Here is a 15,810-nt window from a genome sequence, read left to right on the forward strand (position 1 = left end):
CGTCGTGATAACAGGAGCGCTGGGTGGATGGTGCCCGGGGAATGGTGCTGTTCGAGGAGAACTGGGAGCAAGGATGGTCGATGTGAACCTCTGACGAGACAAAAAGTGAAGTAAGCATCCCGGGGGTGACATGACGTGGGTGACATTACGGTGGTGGGACCCTAGTGGAGCCCAGACCCGGTGTCCACGCTGGGAAAAAGGGGATTGCGAAGTCTGGAGAAGGAAAAGAGGAGAGCCATGAGAACGAGTCGGGGCTGGAGAAAACATCTTGCAGCTTGGAAAGCTGAAGAGCTCTGCCGAGCGTATCCAGAGGAGCGGGGGCAGGCTGATGACACGGCGTGAGCGCTGGCAGGAACGGAAAACCCTGGCTACCCGCGAGGTTTTTACATCCAGCGTAACAAAGAATGACTCAAAGCCCAAGCCAGACAAAAAAACAAATTAGGATGAGGGCCCAGATTTATAGCTCGGAGGGCGATTGCTTGGGGAAGGAGCTGCCAAGGGAAGCGGTGGATTGGGCAGCTCTTGAGGCAGGGCTAAGCCAAACAGGAGTTGAGGGCTCCTTGTGGTAGAAGTGGGTGAACTCCGATGGCTCCGCGGCGTTCAGGAAGCCAGGTTGGCCAACGCAGCGATCTCTCCCGGCCTTAAACCCCATAAATCTCCCCATTTTGAGGTCTCGTTTCCTGTGTCCTCTGAGCTGTAAACACGCGGCGTGGAATTCGCAGCTCGGGCCGCCAGTTTGCTTTTACAGGCAGAAGTGACAAGGAGAAGTGATGTAATGCAGAAATCCTTGCACGGCTCTCCACGCTGTGTTTTTTTTTTCCTTTTTTCCCAAGGAAATGGATGTTTTTTCATTGCTCCCCTCGCCAGGACGGGACGGGCCTGCTCTTTTCGATGCAAAATGACTCAGGGGCGACTAAAACAAGGTATTTTTCACAAGAGCAGCTAACTGCACATCGTGCACGACACGCGAGGGGTTCCTCGGAGCCGGTTCGGGGAATTTCTCGCCCTCCCCTGCTCCGCTGTTTGCTGCGATGTGCAATGTGAAACGGGTTGCATCTCTGCCTCCTCTCCCCGCAGACGCTCGTGAAGTCTGTCTCTCCACATCCTCTGGAATCTGTTTCATATCAGGAATTGATTTCAGATACAAACTCCCCCAGGTCAGCGCTATAAAAAATCGCTGCCTGTGCAGTAACGCCAGGGAGCATCCTCTGTATATGTTTATTTTATGGAGCCCTACCACCTACAAAGCATGTCAATAAAATTCCCATCCCTCTTCTGACAGTTTTAATCTAGCTGGCAGCTTAAATATAGAACGAGGGGAAGGGGAGGCTGCTAAGAATTGCGCAGACCTCTCCAAGCATTGCCTTTTTTTTTAACAAGTGAACATTTGGTTATTACATCCTCAAGCTTTTAAACATCTCACACTGTCAAGAACTAATAAATCCTTTAGCACCTAGCCGCAAGAAGAGGCTCTGATAGGATGTAACAGGCGTGTGGATCATGCAGGGAGTCATAAACCACCTGTAGAAATCACTCCTCCTCTTGCCTTCTGCTGTGCTGGATTAGCTTTTTGTTTTTCCCTTTTTTTTTTTTCCCTCTTCAATTCTGTCTCATTTTTCAGAGAGGCAGAAAATGAAGAGGAAAAAAAAATAATCCCTTCTGTTGAAATCCTTTATCCTGGACCACAGCATCCTTCCTGGAGCCAGACAAAACCCCTCAGAAGATCCTTCTGCCCTGGAAGGCAACAGCAGTGCCGTGCTGGCCACGGCACGGTGCCCAGTGTGGATTTTGCTTCCTCTGAGATTGGTGTCCCAAAGCAAAATTGGTGACTTGGCACTGTCAGCCTCCTTCTCACGGGGAAAAAAAAGTCACTGGGCTGAGTGTGGGGAGGTGGCCGTGGGATTCTGTCCACTTTAATTTAATTTCTTCCCCCGAACAAACTTTTGTAGGCTTTAATGCTCTCAATGAGAACAAAGGAAATAAAGAAAGAGGAGACAACAGGAGGTAAGAGCTTTTATTAGGACAAGAAAGGTGCTTGGGCAAAGCAAGCAATCTCGTGGGGATATGACGGTGCCTTCACGTAAGAGCCCTGCGTAAGAAAGGTCTCACATCTCAGCAAAACGGGGAGAAATTATTCCCCAGTGCTCATCGAGAAGCTGCTGAGCTCCTTGTCCATATTTTAGGCTTCCTCTGAGCCCCACAATTTCATTTTGGGGTATTTGGGGCGCTTGGAGGAAAGAGCTGGTGGCCCGGAGCCTTGCCAAGCGAACGATGCCGTTGGGAAGGTTTTAAATAATACTGGACACCTTTCATTCTGCCCTGCCTATTTAGGAAGGCAGCTTCCCTCCCTCGTTCTGAGAAGTCTTTTCATTAATTAATTAAGCTGCCAGTCTCAGCTACCTTTGAATCATGGGGCTGATGAGGGCTGGAGCAGCAGATCGGGTTCCCAGGCTGATATTTGCTCCAGCTTTGGGGCAGCTGCTGCACCGAGCCTGGGGTTTGTGCACGGAGTGTGCCATGGGGGAGCAGGGAACGGTTTGGGCCATCCCAAATCTTTGGGATGATGGACACAGGGTCCTTAAAATGTGGTTGCAGGTGGCTGCAGGAGCAGGGAATGGTTTGGCCATCCTAAATCTTTGGGATGACAGACACAGGGTTCTTAAAAACGTCGTTGGAGGTGGCTGCAGGAGCAGGGAACGGTTTGGGCCATCCCAAATCTTTGAAATGATGGACACAGGTCCTTAAAAACATTGTTGGAGGTGGCTGAAGGAGCAGGGAATGGTTTGGCCATCCCAAATCTTTGGGATGACGGACACAGGGTCCTTAAAAACGTCGTTGGAGGTGGCTGGAGGAGCAGGGAATAGTTTGGCCATCCTAAATCTTTGGGATGATGGACACAGGGTCCTTAAAACATTGATTGGAGGTGGCTGCAGGAGCAGGGAATGGTTTGGCCATCCTAAATCTTTGGGATGACGGACACAGGGTCCTTAAAACCAGCGTCCTGCCTTCCCCGACAACTGGAGCAACTCTTGAACCTCCTGACAACGCGCACACCCTACAGCCGCCCTTGGGCGTGCTTCCACCGTGCCACCAAGCCTTTTCTCCACCACCAGATCCCCTCGGCAGAGCAAGTGGATCCCCGGGATGGCTGCGGATTGACAGCTCACCCTCGGCGCCGCGGGAGAGACAGATGGGAGTCGCGAGAGCGGAGCCGGAGGAGGAGCGGAGCCGGGGTGGGGAGCGCTGCGTTGTGAGCAGCATGGGAAGCGTCAGCTCGCCCAGCTCGGCTCTGACATCGTCTGCACGCTTTGGCAGCCGTCTCCTCGCCTGTGCAGTTAACATATTTGACGTGCCTGTGCAACTCGGAGCGTCGAGAGGGTTCAGCACTTGACACGAGCGGATTTTTTTGCCCTTAACTTCGCCTGGACTCGCGCACGGTGCCGGGGCGTCAAGATAACTGCACACGGGGACGACAGCGTGGGTCTGATTCTTTGCAGAATTAATTAAATCGGGTCGTTAAAAGCACGTCGCGATGTATTTGATGCCTGCAGGAGGGGAAGAAAGGCTACGCCAAGGCTGAGTTAAAGCCGGGGAGGGAGCTGCACGTATTCCTCTCTCATCCTCGCAGATGTGGCCGTGCAGAGTCGACACGGTTTTTGAATGAATTAACTTCTTCAGATTGAGATAGAAGGGATTTTTTTTTTTGGCCTTTTCTTCCTCCCCCCGGTAAGACGGAGATGTTCTACCTGCTTGATCTCGGAGCTGACTGTAAAAAGTCTCAGCTCCTCGTGCCTGTTAGCTCCTGTCAGCATTCAGCGCTCATTAATTTTGCATTCACTCAGCACCGTATAATTTTTCCTGGCATTGTTCAGACAACCAGCCTTTTTTTTTTTTTTTTAACTTAAGGCATCTCTACACCATTAATGTTTAACTCTAAAAGGTGTGAAGACGGAAAGAAATCTCCTTCTCCTTCTGCTTCGGTGGTGGCGCGCTTTGCTCTGCTCTTTTCGCCGTTAATCCAGGATTTTACCAACAGCAGGAAAATTGACTTTTCCACGTAAACTTGGCCAAAAAAAGCGACGCTTGTAGGTCGGAGCAGGAACCAGTGTGGTGGTCTGTAAGCCGAATTCCTGGTGAATTAATGGTGGGTCTTGTGGGTCCGTCCGGAATCCTACAAGAGGGAACCCCCAAACCCTAAACCAGGTGCTGGAAAGGTTCGTGGGGCGTGTTGGGGCATCTCAGCTCAGAGGATGTCAACGAGCTTTTTAATCCACTCCAACGGGAGCTGCAAAAGCGTGTCTGGCTCTGCGTCGGGCTCCTCAAGGCAGTGTTAATGGGGATTAGCTCTGTAGGCTCGTTAAAAGCAAACGTGAACGTTGCCCGGCCTCGCTGAGGTCCTCACGTGGGGGGATGTTCCCAGCTTGCCACGAAGTCGAGGACGTGTAGGATGCCTGCAGCACCAAGAGGTGTTGTTTGGGGTCTGGAGCAAGAGCCAAATGGGTTAAAACAAGACTGATGCTTCGCGTGCCACACCATTTATTCCTCCTTGTTCCCAGTACAGCAGCTCTGGAGCGTGCCCGTCCAGCGCGGCCAGCTCTGGAGGTGCACGGGTTGTTTTTTTGGGGGCCAGGATTGGGGTTAGAAATCAGAATTTCAGTTCTCGGTGTAAATAAAAAGAGAGCAAAACCTGGTGGTCTCTCCTGGGTGTGGAGGAGAACTAGGGGATAACAATCCCCTAAAAATCCCAACCACCACCAAACCGAAGAGTCTGTGCATGGAAACAGCAGCTCCTTCCAGCAGGTGGGTCAGTAGGGTCGCTGAAGCTCTTGCACATGGCCCCAAATCCTTTACCACATCGTTCCCCACCACGTTGGTCCCCAAATCTGGACTCTGTGTGGCCGTGTGCCCACACCACGAGCTCCTGACCTCGGGTCTCCTCGGGTGGCCGGGCCACCGCCGCCACCAGCAGCCAGCGATGCTCAGAGGCTTTCCCCAGCATCCGTCCCAAACCCCACAGAAAGCCCTAAACACGCTTTCTTCTCCGGGCACTGTTCAAAACCACCTCAAACTCCCCTTTTTTTACAGTCTGGATCCCCTCACATGCTGCTTTCCATTGTCTTTTTCTCCTCTTGTGGCTCTTTTACACCATGTATTTTCTGGAAGGTGCACGCAGCGCGCTCAGAAAACCTGCCAAGTGCTTTATTTTTATGGCAGCTTTTTTTTTTTTTTTTTTTTCCTTTTTTCCTGCCGGGTTTGCTGGCCTGATGAGTCCCGTAGTAGGCACTAATTAATGGCACAGCTTTCCGTCACGCTCCCGATCCGTGGGTGCACCGAGCCTGCTCCATCTGATTTTAATTAACTAAAAATCAAAGCTCCTCGTCGGGGAAATTGCAGATGCGGGTTCGCTCGCCTGGCTCCTCTTTCCACCCAGCAGCCGGAGCAGGTCTAGGGCTGGGAGCTGCCCGGGGTCAGGCAAGTCCTTGTGCCTGGGGAGGGCTCTTTGGGGTTTTCCAGGCATCACATCAGCTCCCCTGCATCTTCCCATCCTTGTCCCGAGCTCCCAGGCTCGGCTGTGGGGACCCTGCCCCGTTTTCCTCGGTGCCCGAGCACCCCGACGGGCTCCAAGTCCTCTCTCCTTGGATGTTTGCTCTCCAAGCGATTCAATTTTCCGGAACAAACCCAAAAACCCCAAGAATTTTCAGTCGTCCGCCCTACGAAACGGAAAGAGGACGTTCCCGTGGAAATTTGGGGTTAAAAAAAAAGAGCCCTTGGACGGGGCAGGGCGGCACTGGGCTGCGCTGGGTGCTCCGCGGGGGCTCCCTCGGGAGTGCGGCGAGCTCCTCGCGCGTCACTGTGGGATGACACATGTGAAAAGCCTCCGTGCTGGGAACGGGGACGCTATTGTTCTGATTTTCTGGGTGCCTTTTGGTTTTTCAGAGCGCGACGCTGCTGAACAAAAACCCTTGCTTCGTAGGATCAGAGAATATCCCGAGCCGGAAGGGACCCACGAGGATCAGAAGAGCCACATTCAATATATTCTTTTTTTTTTTTTTTCATATTCCTTTCCCTGAAACTACATATTGTCCTGGGGAGAGAAGGAAAAGAAAAGAGTTTCAGCTGAAAAATTGGAAGAGCAGAATCAGGTTCCTGTATTTTATTCTAAAAGGGCAGCTCTGGGAGGTGTCCCCAAAGCCACCTGCGGTCCTGCTGTCACTCCGGTGGCGTGTCCCCGCTCCTCCAGCCCCTTGGAGCACAATCGCTCTTCTCACCACCCGGTTTTGTCATGTTTTGGGTAAAATGGGGTGGGTTCATGCTTTTTGGAGGCTTTGCCATCGTGCCCTCAAGTGCCATAGTGGCTCCTACCCTGCTTCTACGTAACACATCTTCTCCCTGTTTTTGGATGCTTGCTTGTGCCAGGCACGTGGCTGTGGGTACGGGGACCATGAAGGAGATGGGTTGTAGGATCCTGGGCATCCCGCGTCCCCAAAATCACGGCAGAGAAAGAATCAGACCTGCCAAAGGGATGGAAGCAGCAAAGAAAACTAAGGAGGATGGGTAAACAACAGAGCAGAGAGGGGAAAGAGGCAGAACCTCGTCGAGAAAGGCGAAAATAGCGGTGACCCTGCTGGGAGGAAGGGTGCCCTGCTCCGAGCATGGGTAAAGTCCCAAAAACTTCATTTTTTTGGCTTGCAGGGGATCCGCAGCTCCTCCGGGCTTCGCAGGCACCCGTAAGTCTCTGCGGCTGTCAGGAAATCAGGGCATCGTTTTAGGAGTGCGTTTCAGATGGCTCGTCTCCCTTTTGTGCTGAGAGAAGGAGCCGCTTTAATCACGTTGGAGGCAATTACGTTCGAATCAGGGCCGTCGGTGCGCCTGACTTTTATTGTGTGCGGGGGATTTACGAGGCCGGCGGATGCCAAAGCCCCCGGGGCTGAATCCCGACTGTCTCCAAGGGTGCTTCTGTTGCTCCTGCTGGTTTGTTTTCCTGTCGATCCGTCCATCCAGCACGAGCTTTGTAATTAAATTACAAGCTCCGGGGGCCGCAGGGACCGTGACTTTGGTCTTATCATCACGCCGGGACGCGTGGCCCCGCAGCGGATGCTCCCCGGCGCTGCTCCAACTCAAGCCATCGACCGGAGCATCAAGCGAGACGTATTAAAAAAGGGGAAAAAAAAGGAAAAATGAGAGCAACGGGTTAAGGAGCAGCACGGCGCTTCGTGGTAATGCATTCCTCACGGCTCTCCCGAGGTACGGCTGCTGCAGACGATGCTGAAGAGCTGCGTTTAAGCGTAAAGTGAAGTGCTGCGCCAGGACGTGCTGACACTTGGGCTGAAGGAGCTTTGCGTCGCCCCGGTGGAGGTGAGAGGGGGCTGCTGATGAGGTTTCTGCTCCGAAAACCCAGCCAGTGGTCAGGCTGCAGGCGAGGGAAAAGGCTTGCACGCGAGGGACGGCGACGGCTCCGCGCTCTGCCTGCTAATCCTCCCCGGTAATAGGCTCGGAGATGGCATCCGAAACCGGGTTGCTGAAGGAGGAGGAGGATCCCGCAGCCCAATTAAAGGATTAGGTCTGCAAGGCAGCACGGTGCCTCTAAGCACACGAATTTATAAAAGAGCAGGGCAAAAATAAAACACTTTTCTCACGCCGTTTGGTGTGAAGGCACGGGTTCTGCTCGGGGCGCTGCCTCCTCGATGCCGGGGGTGAATTCCTGCCCCGGTGCCACGCGGAGCAGGATGTGGTGGCATCGCAGCCCCCAGCCAGGACAGAGACCAGGCTGGCTCCTCCTCAGCGATCCCATGCCATCCTAAACAGTTTATTTTAGGATTTCTTTGCTTTCAGGTGGCGCTAGGTGCTCGTCGCATCGCTCCTGGAGCCTGCTGTCATCGGGACCGTGCAAGCAGGGAGGACGCGGCACTTCTCAGCTGATTTATTTGCTCACAGCCTCCGGGGGAGAGCGAAAGCAGAGGCAGAGATCACCCGATAAATCATCGGGGGAAGCTCGTGGCATGGCTCGGTCTGAAAAGCAAACGCTTTTTGAAGCCTGCTCCCCTCAGAGCCCTTTTATGTGCCGTGCAGAGCAAAGTCGGGGAGGAGCACGCACGGAGCGAGCCTGGAGAGGGGGAAAAGTCCTGGGAGGATGCGGGGGATGAAGTGTGTCAAGTGACACATCTGGAAGGCTCGCGAACGTGATTTGATGCTGAGTAATAAAACTTGCCACTCGTTAATAGGATTAGATCTCGGCGCAAATGAATCACAGCACGAATCTGCTGCTTGCAGTAAATATTACGGCGAATTAGACACTTCGCTGGTGACTCCGACGTGCTGCAAAACACTCAGTGCAATTTGGCTCTCACCGAGGGACTCGGGAACAACGGTGAGCACAGAGGGCAGCGAGAGGCACGGGGAGCACCTACCCCAGCCACAGAAACCCCACAGTTTGCATTTTCGGTGTGCCCGCTGCTGTTCTCCAGGTTTTATTCCCCAAAAAACATTCCCTGCCCTATGGGAACGGACAGAGATAGGTTTTTCCTCCACCTGGAGGAAACTTCTTGTGTTTTCACCCATGGATACCCCCAGGGATGGGTTTGCTGAGGCTGGAGACAGAGGCACGAGCACGTGGCAGAGCAAACGAAGCAGCCCCAAAGCTCCAGCAGCGCCGTGGGTCGCGCTCACGGGCATTATCACATCCCACTTGGCACCCGCCTCTCGCTGCTGGATGTGGGTCAGTTCTTACCCAAATTTTCGGGTTCATACCCGATGTTTCAGGTTGGTTCTTACCCAACTTTTCAGGTTCTTACCCAATGTTTCTGATGAGTTCTTACCTGATATTTTAGGTTGGTTCTTACTCGACGTTTCATGTTCTTACCCAACGTTTTGGGTCGGTTCTTACCCAAATTTTTGGGTTCTCACCCCATGTTTCAGGCTGGTTCTTACCCAGCTCTTCAGGTTCTTACCCCGTGTTTCAGGCTGGTTCTTACCCAACTTTTTGGGTTCTTACCCCGCGTTTTGGGTCAGTTTTTACCCAACTTTTTGGGCTGGTTCTTACCTGACATTTCGGGTTCTTACCCAATGTTTCAGGTCAGTTTTTACGCAACTTTTCAGGTTCTTACCCGATGTTTCGGGTCAGTTCTTACCAGCCTTTTTGAGTTGCTTCTTACCCAACATTTCAGGTTCTTACCCAACGTTTCAGGTTGGTTCTTACCCAAATTTTTGGGTTCTTACCCAACATTTCAGGTTGATTCTTACCTGTGTGGTCAGCAGCCCTGCACCTCAGGCCGTGCCGGGGTTTTTTTTTGGCACATCCTGCCCCTTGGGGATCCCCCCAACCAGTGATTTATTAACTCGTTGTCCAAAAAGTTCCAGCTCAAACACTGTAGCCCGTGGTAAACTGGATATCCCGTTTCCTTTTCAAAATGTTGATGTTGGATTTCTCTTTCTCCAGTCTTGTGCTTGAGATGATTTTTTTTTTTCTTCCTGCCAGTGGAGGATCGTGATCTAATTAGTGCCTTTATTTTACTAGGGTTAGAAATGACAAATCTTCCTCCAAGTTTTTCCCCTTCACAGGGCCGAGGGATGACATGGAAATGCTGAAGTCTTTTGGTGCACATCACGCATTGTCTGGGTGGCTGGAAATGTGAAGTCCAGACATCAATATTCTGTTTATTATCGGGAATATTGCAGTTAGTAAAATTATGATTCCTTTGGCTGAAACGTCCCTTTTCCCTTTGCTACAGAGAAAGCAGCCGATGATGAAGTCCAGAAGTCCGACATCTCCTCCAGCAGCCAGGGAGTGATTGAGAAGGAGTCGCTGGGACCTCTTCTGCTGGAGGTAGGTGCTGAAACCGTGCTGCCCACGCTGCCAGCCTGCTGCTGAGCAAAGCAGAGCACCCACGAGGTAAAATTCAGAAGGGGAAGGCAGCGTGGGTGCGGCAGGGATGCCCCAGCCGTGTCCCTCTTCTGAACTGCAGAAAATCTCATTTCAGCCCTCGGCTTCAGCAAATTGTTCAGAAAGGGAGTCGGAACCAAGCTTGGCAGAGCACATTCAAAGAGTTGAAGTGTGTGTATGAATCTCTTGGGGTAAAGTTGGAGCTGTTCTGGGTAGCTTCTTAATATCAGTGTTAAAACCCTGAGTTTTCTTTAAGCGTGGATGAAATTGAGCTCATTTAGAAATTAGGAATATGGGTCATGTGGATAGATGGCTTTTGCCAGGTTTACATCCTGCTGTTGTCTGAAAAGCAGGAAGAATTTGCTCCAATTCTGTTGGTTTTAGAAGATGGGGAAGAGCCTGCTCACAGCAGGAAGCCTCCAGTGGGACCTGCGTTACGTGGACGTGCAGAGAAGGAGGATTTATTACCCCTCTGACGGGTGGGCATGCTCGAGCTGAGGGTATGACGTGGATATGATGTTAATCATCGATCCCAGAGACAAATTTGGAGTCCTAAAGCGTTCAGCTGGTCGTTTCCCAGGGGGGTACCTGGGGTGGGGACTCGCTGGGAATGGCCAGGCGTGGCAGGAGCTTCCTGCAGCCACCTTGCTTCGCTGCAGACGGCTTCTAAAATTGCAAATCCGCAGACCAAAAGGAAACAACGTCACCATCTGATTCATTTAGTGACTCCAGGAGTGTAATTCCTGACGTGGCACAGCCTGTTTTCTGTGAGTTCTGCTGGAAGAAAGTTCTGCTTGGAGAAAGCAAGCCAGGCTGGGAGTCAGGATACCTGCATCCACTGGCGGTGAGCACGTTATCAAACCAATCTGGATCCCGAATGAGGCACCAGGAGGGAGGCATCCCCCACATTTTTGGCCTCCAGGAGCTGAAAATCGGTGCTGTGTGTAGCATCCCTGCCCCAGGGATGCTCTGGACCAGCGTGGCAGCCGAAGTGGCACGTTTGGGCTGTTCTGGCTGGCTGAGTGGTGATGAAGGTTGGGATTTGCCTGCAGTGCAAGGGGAGATTTGGAAGAGCTTTCCCAGACCTGCTTGATCTCTGCCCGTGCCACGCTGCTCTTCTCTGAACCCCGGAGTGGAGCTGTCCAAATGAATAAAACTGCAGGAGGTGACAGTGCAGCGGGGGAGTTAGCAGCTTGCTGCTCGGCTGGCACACCTCTCATCCTTCATCCACCCCTTGAATCCTGCGATGTTTTCCAGCCTCCCCAAATTCCTGTTGGGGTTCTGATAAGGGTAAGGTGTCTGCTTCGGCACTCCTGCAAACCAAAAGCACCCAAGCCATCGCAGGGATCACCTTGGTGTCACCCTGGAGGCGAGAAAGCTTCGCTTTTCCAGGTCTTGGTGCAATTGCCTGGACGGTTCGTGGCTCATGGTGGTTGATGGCAAGCTTCATTTGCTGATGCTGGGATGCAGGATGGGCAGGAGGGCAGGACAGGTCATATCCTGAGACTGCATCCAGCAGGGCAGTGCCAGAGCAAACACAAACTGGAGAAAGAAGCAGTAAATCCCCGTATTTCCTAGTGCAGCCTTGGGAATGTGCCTTTACCTACCACGATTTTAACTGAGGAGTGCAGGGACCTGGAGGAGGTGGCAGCACCCAGGAGCGAAGCAACACCTCAGTGTCATAAAAAGTGCTGCAAACCCGGGGAAATGAATTAAATCACCTCGTTCATCACCAAGAATTACCCGGCGTGCATTGTTTGGTTGTAAACGCCCGCTGGGACCGCAGTTATTACCCGCAGGGGCAAGGAGTGATTTCCTTCTTGGCCTCCCGTGGCAGCAGGAGAAGCGGTGCTGGAGGTGGAGGCTGCATTCCCCTGCAAAGCCACCCTCTGCCTCCGAGCCTGGGGGAAACGTGCTGCTATCCCACATCAAATCCCCGGGGTTTTCCCTTTCCAGAGCCTGCGTCGCCAGCGTTTGGCTGCAAGCTTGGCTCAGGAGGGGCTGGGATGGGTGCTGGGGTGGAGGCACGTGGCAGCAGCCGGTTTTCTGGTCTCTTGGACACAGGCAGCACGTGCCCACGAAGCATTTTGAGTCGGGAAGCTCTTGCCCCATGTCAGAGGACTCGGTGTTATCGATGGGGGCCCTGCCTGCCAGCCCCGCAGGTGATTTTGCAGCTTCGGGAGCCTGCTTGCCCCAGGAATTTGCTTGCTGTCCGGACCGACCACAAGCAGCAATTTGTGGTTTCGCCGGTCCCCGAGCAGCAACTCAGCCTCTGCTGCTGAAAAAAAAAATCCCCCAAATGACTTCCAGCTTCGGGATGCCCTTGGCTGAGGCGGGGTTTTAAATCCCTTGGGGTGAAAGCGCTGCCAGCTTCGGGGCTGGGGCTCAGAGCTGCTGGATGGGGCCAGCACGCCCAAGTGGCCACCCCGGGCGTGATGCTGGGGACAAATCCAGCAGCACGCTTGGACCTGGGGGACGTGGAGCACGGTGGTGACATCGCTGCCACCTCCAAACCCTCTGGGACCCCACGGGATGGCACCTCGGAGCCCCTGCCACCAGGGTGACCCCCCCCAAACCGGTGGCTGCTGGGGAGAGGGGTCCGTGGGGCTTTGCCATCCAGCCTGGGTCTTTTTTTGGGCACCCGAAGTGCAAAGGCTGGTTGTCTTGGCAACAGGCAACAGCTGGGAATAAGGAAAATTGCAGCCGATCTGCCAGAACCATTTTGACAAAAGATTTCTTTCTTCTTTATGTCTTTTTTTTTTATCCTGAAATACTTCCAGTTCCTTGCACTTGCTGTCTCTGCACAGCAAAACCTGCGTTTCGGAAGGTGCCCAGGGTGCAGCCCAGCAGCTCTCCAGCAGAGCAGCTCCCTCCTGGGCAGGCAGGATGCTGGGAGGGTTTTTTTTGGGGATGGTGAGGATCTGGGGACATCGTATGTGACAAGTTTCCCATGTCCCCGGGCACCTCCTGCCCTGGGATGTGGCCAGGTCCGGCTGCAGGATCAGAGCTCGCCGGTGACGGTAGGGGAGGTAGAAATTAAACTCCAGGAGGGTGAAAATCAAATCCTGCCCATGTGAATTCATCATTTCAGCCGATTTCACGTGCCTTAAAAAGTGCGAATCAGCGCTCAGCCTTCTTGAGGGCTCCTCGCAGAAGCACCGGGCTCTGCAGCTCCGAGCTCATTGCGGAGCACCAGAAAGCAGGGAGCTAAAAACCTTCAGCGTGTCCTCATTACAGGCAGCAAAAGAGCTCCCGTGCTGCGTGGCTGGGGCTGGCTCACGCTCGTCCTCATCCGCTCGATGGCAGGAGTTTGCCACTTGCATCCTAAATGCACGAAAAAAAAAAATAAAAAAAAGAAGTTATTCTGCAAGAGGCGAGGGCTCTGCACTTCTTGGGCTGCAATTAAATACATCGGGCATATGCTTAACTTCAACGTCTTGACAAATCAGAGTCTTCCGGACAGCTCTGGCCCTCGGAAAAGGTTTGTTTATGGGCTGCTGGCACACGACGTGGAAGCGGAGACGTCCTCGGCGCAGCCTGCAGACCTCATGTTTAAGCAAACGTGCTGTTATTTGAGCTCGGGTGCAGGACCCGCAGTGGTTCTGAACTCGCTCCTTCCCGTTAGTGCGTTAGTTGGTGTAAAACAATCGCTGATTGGGGAAACGAGGGAAAAAGCAGTGAACAAAAGTGTTCTCAGAGTGCCTCCACGGCACAGGACCTTGCTGTCCAGTCCCTGTCTCACTGCAGGCACCCGCTGACCACCTTTTCTCCCCTTGCAGGCGTTGGACGGCTTCTTCTTCGTCGTGAACCGCGAGGGGAGGATCGTCTTCGTCTCCGAGAACGTCACCAGCTACCTGGGCTACAACCAGGAGGAGCTCATGAACACCAGCGTCTACAGCATCCTGCATGTGGGGGATCACGCCGAGTTCGTCAAGAACCTGTTGCCCAAGTCCCTAGGTAAGAAAAGCCTTTGAGCTGGGTTTTTCCTCCCTTCTTCCACAGGAGGTTTGCTCCGTTTTCGGCTTTCAGTTCTGCAGTGTTAGGTTGTGGTTTGACCTGGGAGGTGCTGAGCTCGGGCTGTTTCTCAAATTATTATCGCTGGTGCTCGGAGAATGCTGCTGAAAATGCTCCTGTGCCTCCAGTGGAGCTGGCCTGGTGGTGACCAGCACTGGTAAATTGTTTTTTTGGGCACTGAAATTGAGATATGCCCTACCCAGGTCGTGAACCATAAACCTTTACCTGCTGAAATACATCTCTAATATCCTATTTATGAACAAACAGCAGTCCTGGTGGATGGCAGTCTGAAAGTAACCTTCTCTTGGACTTTTTCTGCTAACAAAACCCGTGTGTTTGGTGCTGCAGCTCGGCGGTGAGCCTCCACAGAGCCAAAATGAGGGGCTCGCTTCTCCGAGTTCCTTTAGGGTTTTCTCCTAAATGGAGGGGCTTTGTTCCTGGCTGCTTTCAGAGCCCCTAAGTGGCTGCCCTTTGGGAAGGCTTTGCTGGATCTACGTGGTGCAAAAGCCTCAGTTTCACTGCTTTCTGTCTTTCACACCGGGACACCGACAGCTGGAAGTGTCACCCCACGAAGGCACACGCACGGCGTTAGAGGCAATTGAAGGAGAAGCTTTTACTCCTTGGCTTCACGCAGGTATTTCCTCGGGCTCTCAGAGGATGCTCTCATGCAGAAGAAGGAGCTGCAGAGGCTGCGTGCGCTCAGACGGGTGGCAATGCAGTTCTGCAAGCAGTGCTGAGCTGAAAGCTTCAAGAAACAGCCTGAGCTCAAAGCAGTCCGAGCAGGGATTCAGGGCTGGAGCTGCCCAACAAAATGCAGGAGATGTTTTGCCTACGGAGAGGGGCTTTTCTCTGCCATCCTCCTCCCCACAGCCGAAAGCTCTGCACCCAGCATCAGAAGGATAAGGCAGGGGAGGCACGCTGAGCTGTGATACCTCACCCAGCGACACCTCTGGGGAAATAACCGTGATGATCAAAATGAAGACGAGCCTTTTCCAAACAGCCGGACTTAAAAATAGGGCTTTTTTTTTTTTTTTGAAATCCACAGTTGTCTTCCTTCGGGGTAAATGCAGTGATGGTTTTAACCACCTGTACCTACGGCCGCGCGTCAGTTTGAGCCCGTGGAGCTTCAGGCTTTGTCTCTTCCCTGCGGTTACCCAGCTGAAGGCTGGGAACAGCTGCGTGTTTTCTTCCACTCGGATGTTACAAGCCCCTTGGCTCTTCTGGCAGATCAGGTTGGACGAGAGCTTCTTTATCTGCTGGTGGCAGAATCGCTTCGATGGAATATGGATATCGGCGGAGATGTTGGAGGGGGGTTAGCAAGGCAAGCCTTCCAACAGGTGTCTGCAAGTTTATGGAAAAAAAAAAAAAAAACAAACAGGTTATGGGAAAAAATCAAAGCCAATTCAGCAGCTTTACCAAAAAACAGAGGTTTAAATTCCAGGTTTTTGTCATTCTGAAACAGCCAGGTAAAGTTAGCAGGATGTTAGAATGGGCACAAGAGCCCATTCCAGCTCCAAAAGTGACTTTTTACAGCTGAATTATCCTTCAGACGCGCTGCTTGATGACAGAAACGTTGACCTGACTGTAACTGCACGGTCAGGAAACCTGGGATGTGCCACGGTGGTTAAAGCACTTCCGAGGAAAGCCAGGGGAAGTTTTAATTGCTGCGTGCTGCGCCGCCGTGAAATCGCGGTGAGGCTCCTCGTGGGCTGGAGGCGGCAGCAGCCGCTTGGACCAGCACCAGAAGGTCTCGTTGTGGTGAGAGCAGTGGGTGACTCGCCTTTCCTTCAGCCCCAGAAATGAGAAGGAAGAGGAATTCCACCTCTGTGGGGATGCCCAGCTGGAAGCTGGCTTGCTGCAGACATCCCGGGAGCTTCATTTCAGGAGGATTTCGAGCACAACGGCAGAAGTCAGGA

At 52.9% G+C, this 15,810-nt stretch overlaps 1 protein-coding gene across 4 annotated transcripts in view; it reads left to right on the top strand.

The window, feature by feature from the left end:
- NCOA1 (nuclear receptor coactivator 1) overlaps nt 1-15,810 on the top strand; it is a 150,749-nt gene that overhangs the window by 107,252 nt on the left and 27,687 nt on the right. For all 4 annotated transcript variants that reach the window (XM_084513956.1, XM_084513957.1, XM_084513958.1 and 1 more), the window contains exons 5-6: nt 9,729-9,823; nt 13,660-13,837. In XM_084513956.1, coding sequence (XP_084370082.1) covers nt 9,729-9,823; nt 13,660-13,837 — 273 coding nt within the window. The remainder of the gene's footprint in view (nt 1-9,728; nt 9,824-13,659; nt 13,838-15,810) is intronic.

The sequence above is a fragment of the Aythya ferina genome, assembly GCF_964211825.1.
Source record: "Aythya ferina genome assembly, chromosome: 3".
Lineage (NCBI taxonomy): Eukaryota > Metazoa > Chordata > Aves > Anseriformes > Anatidae > Aythya > Aythya ferina.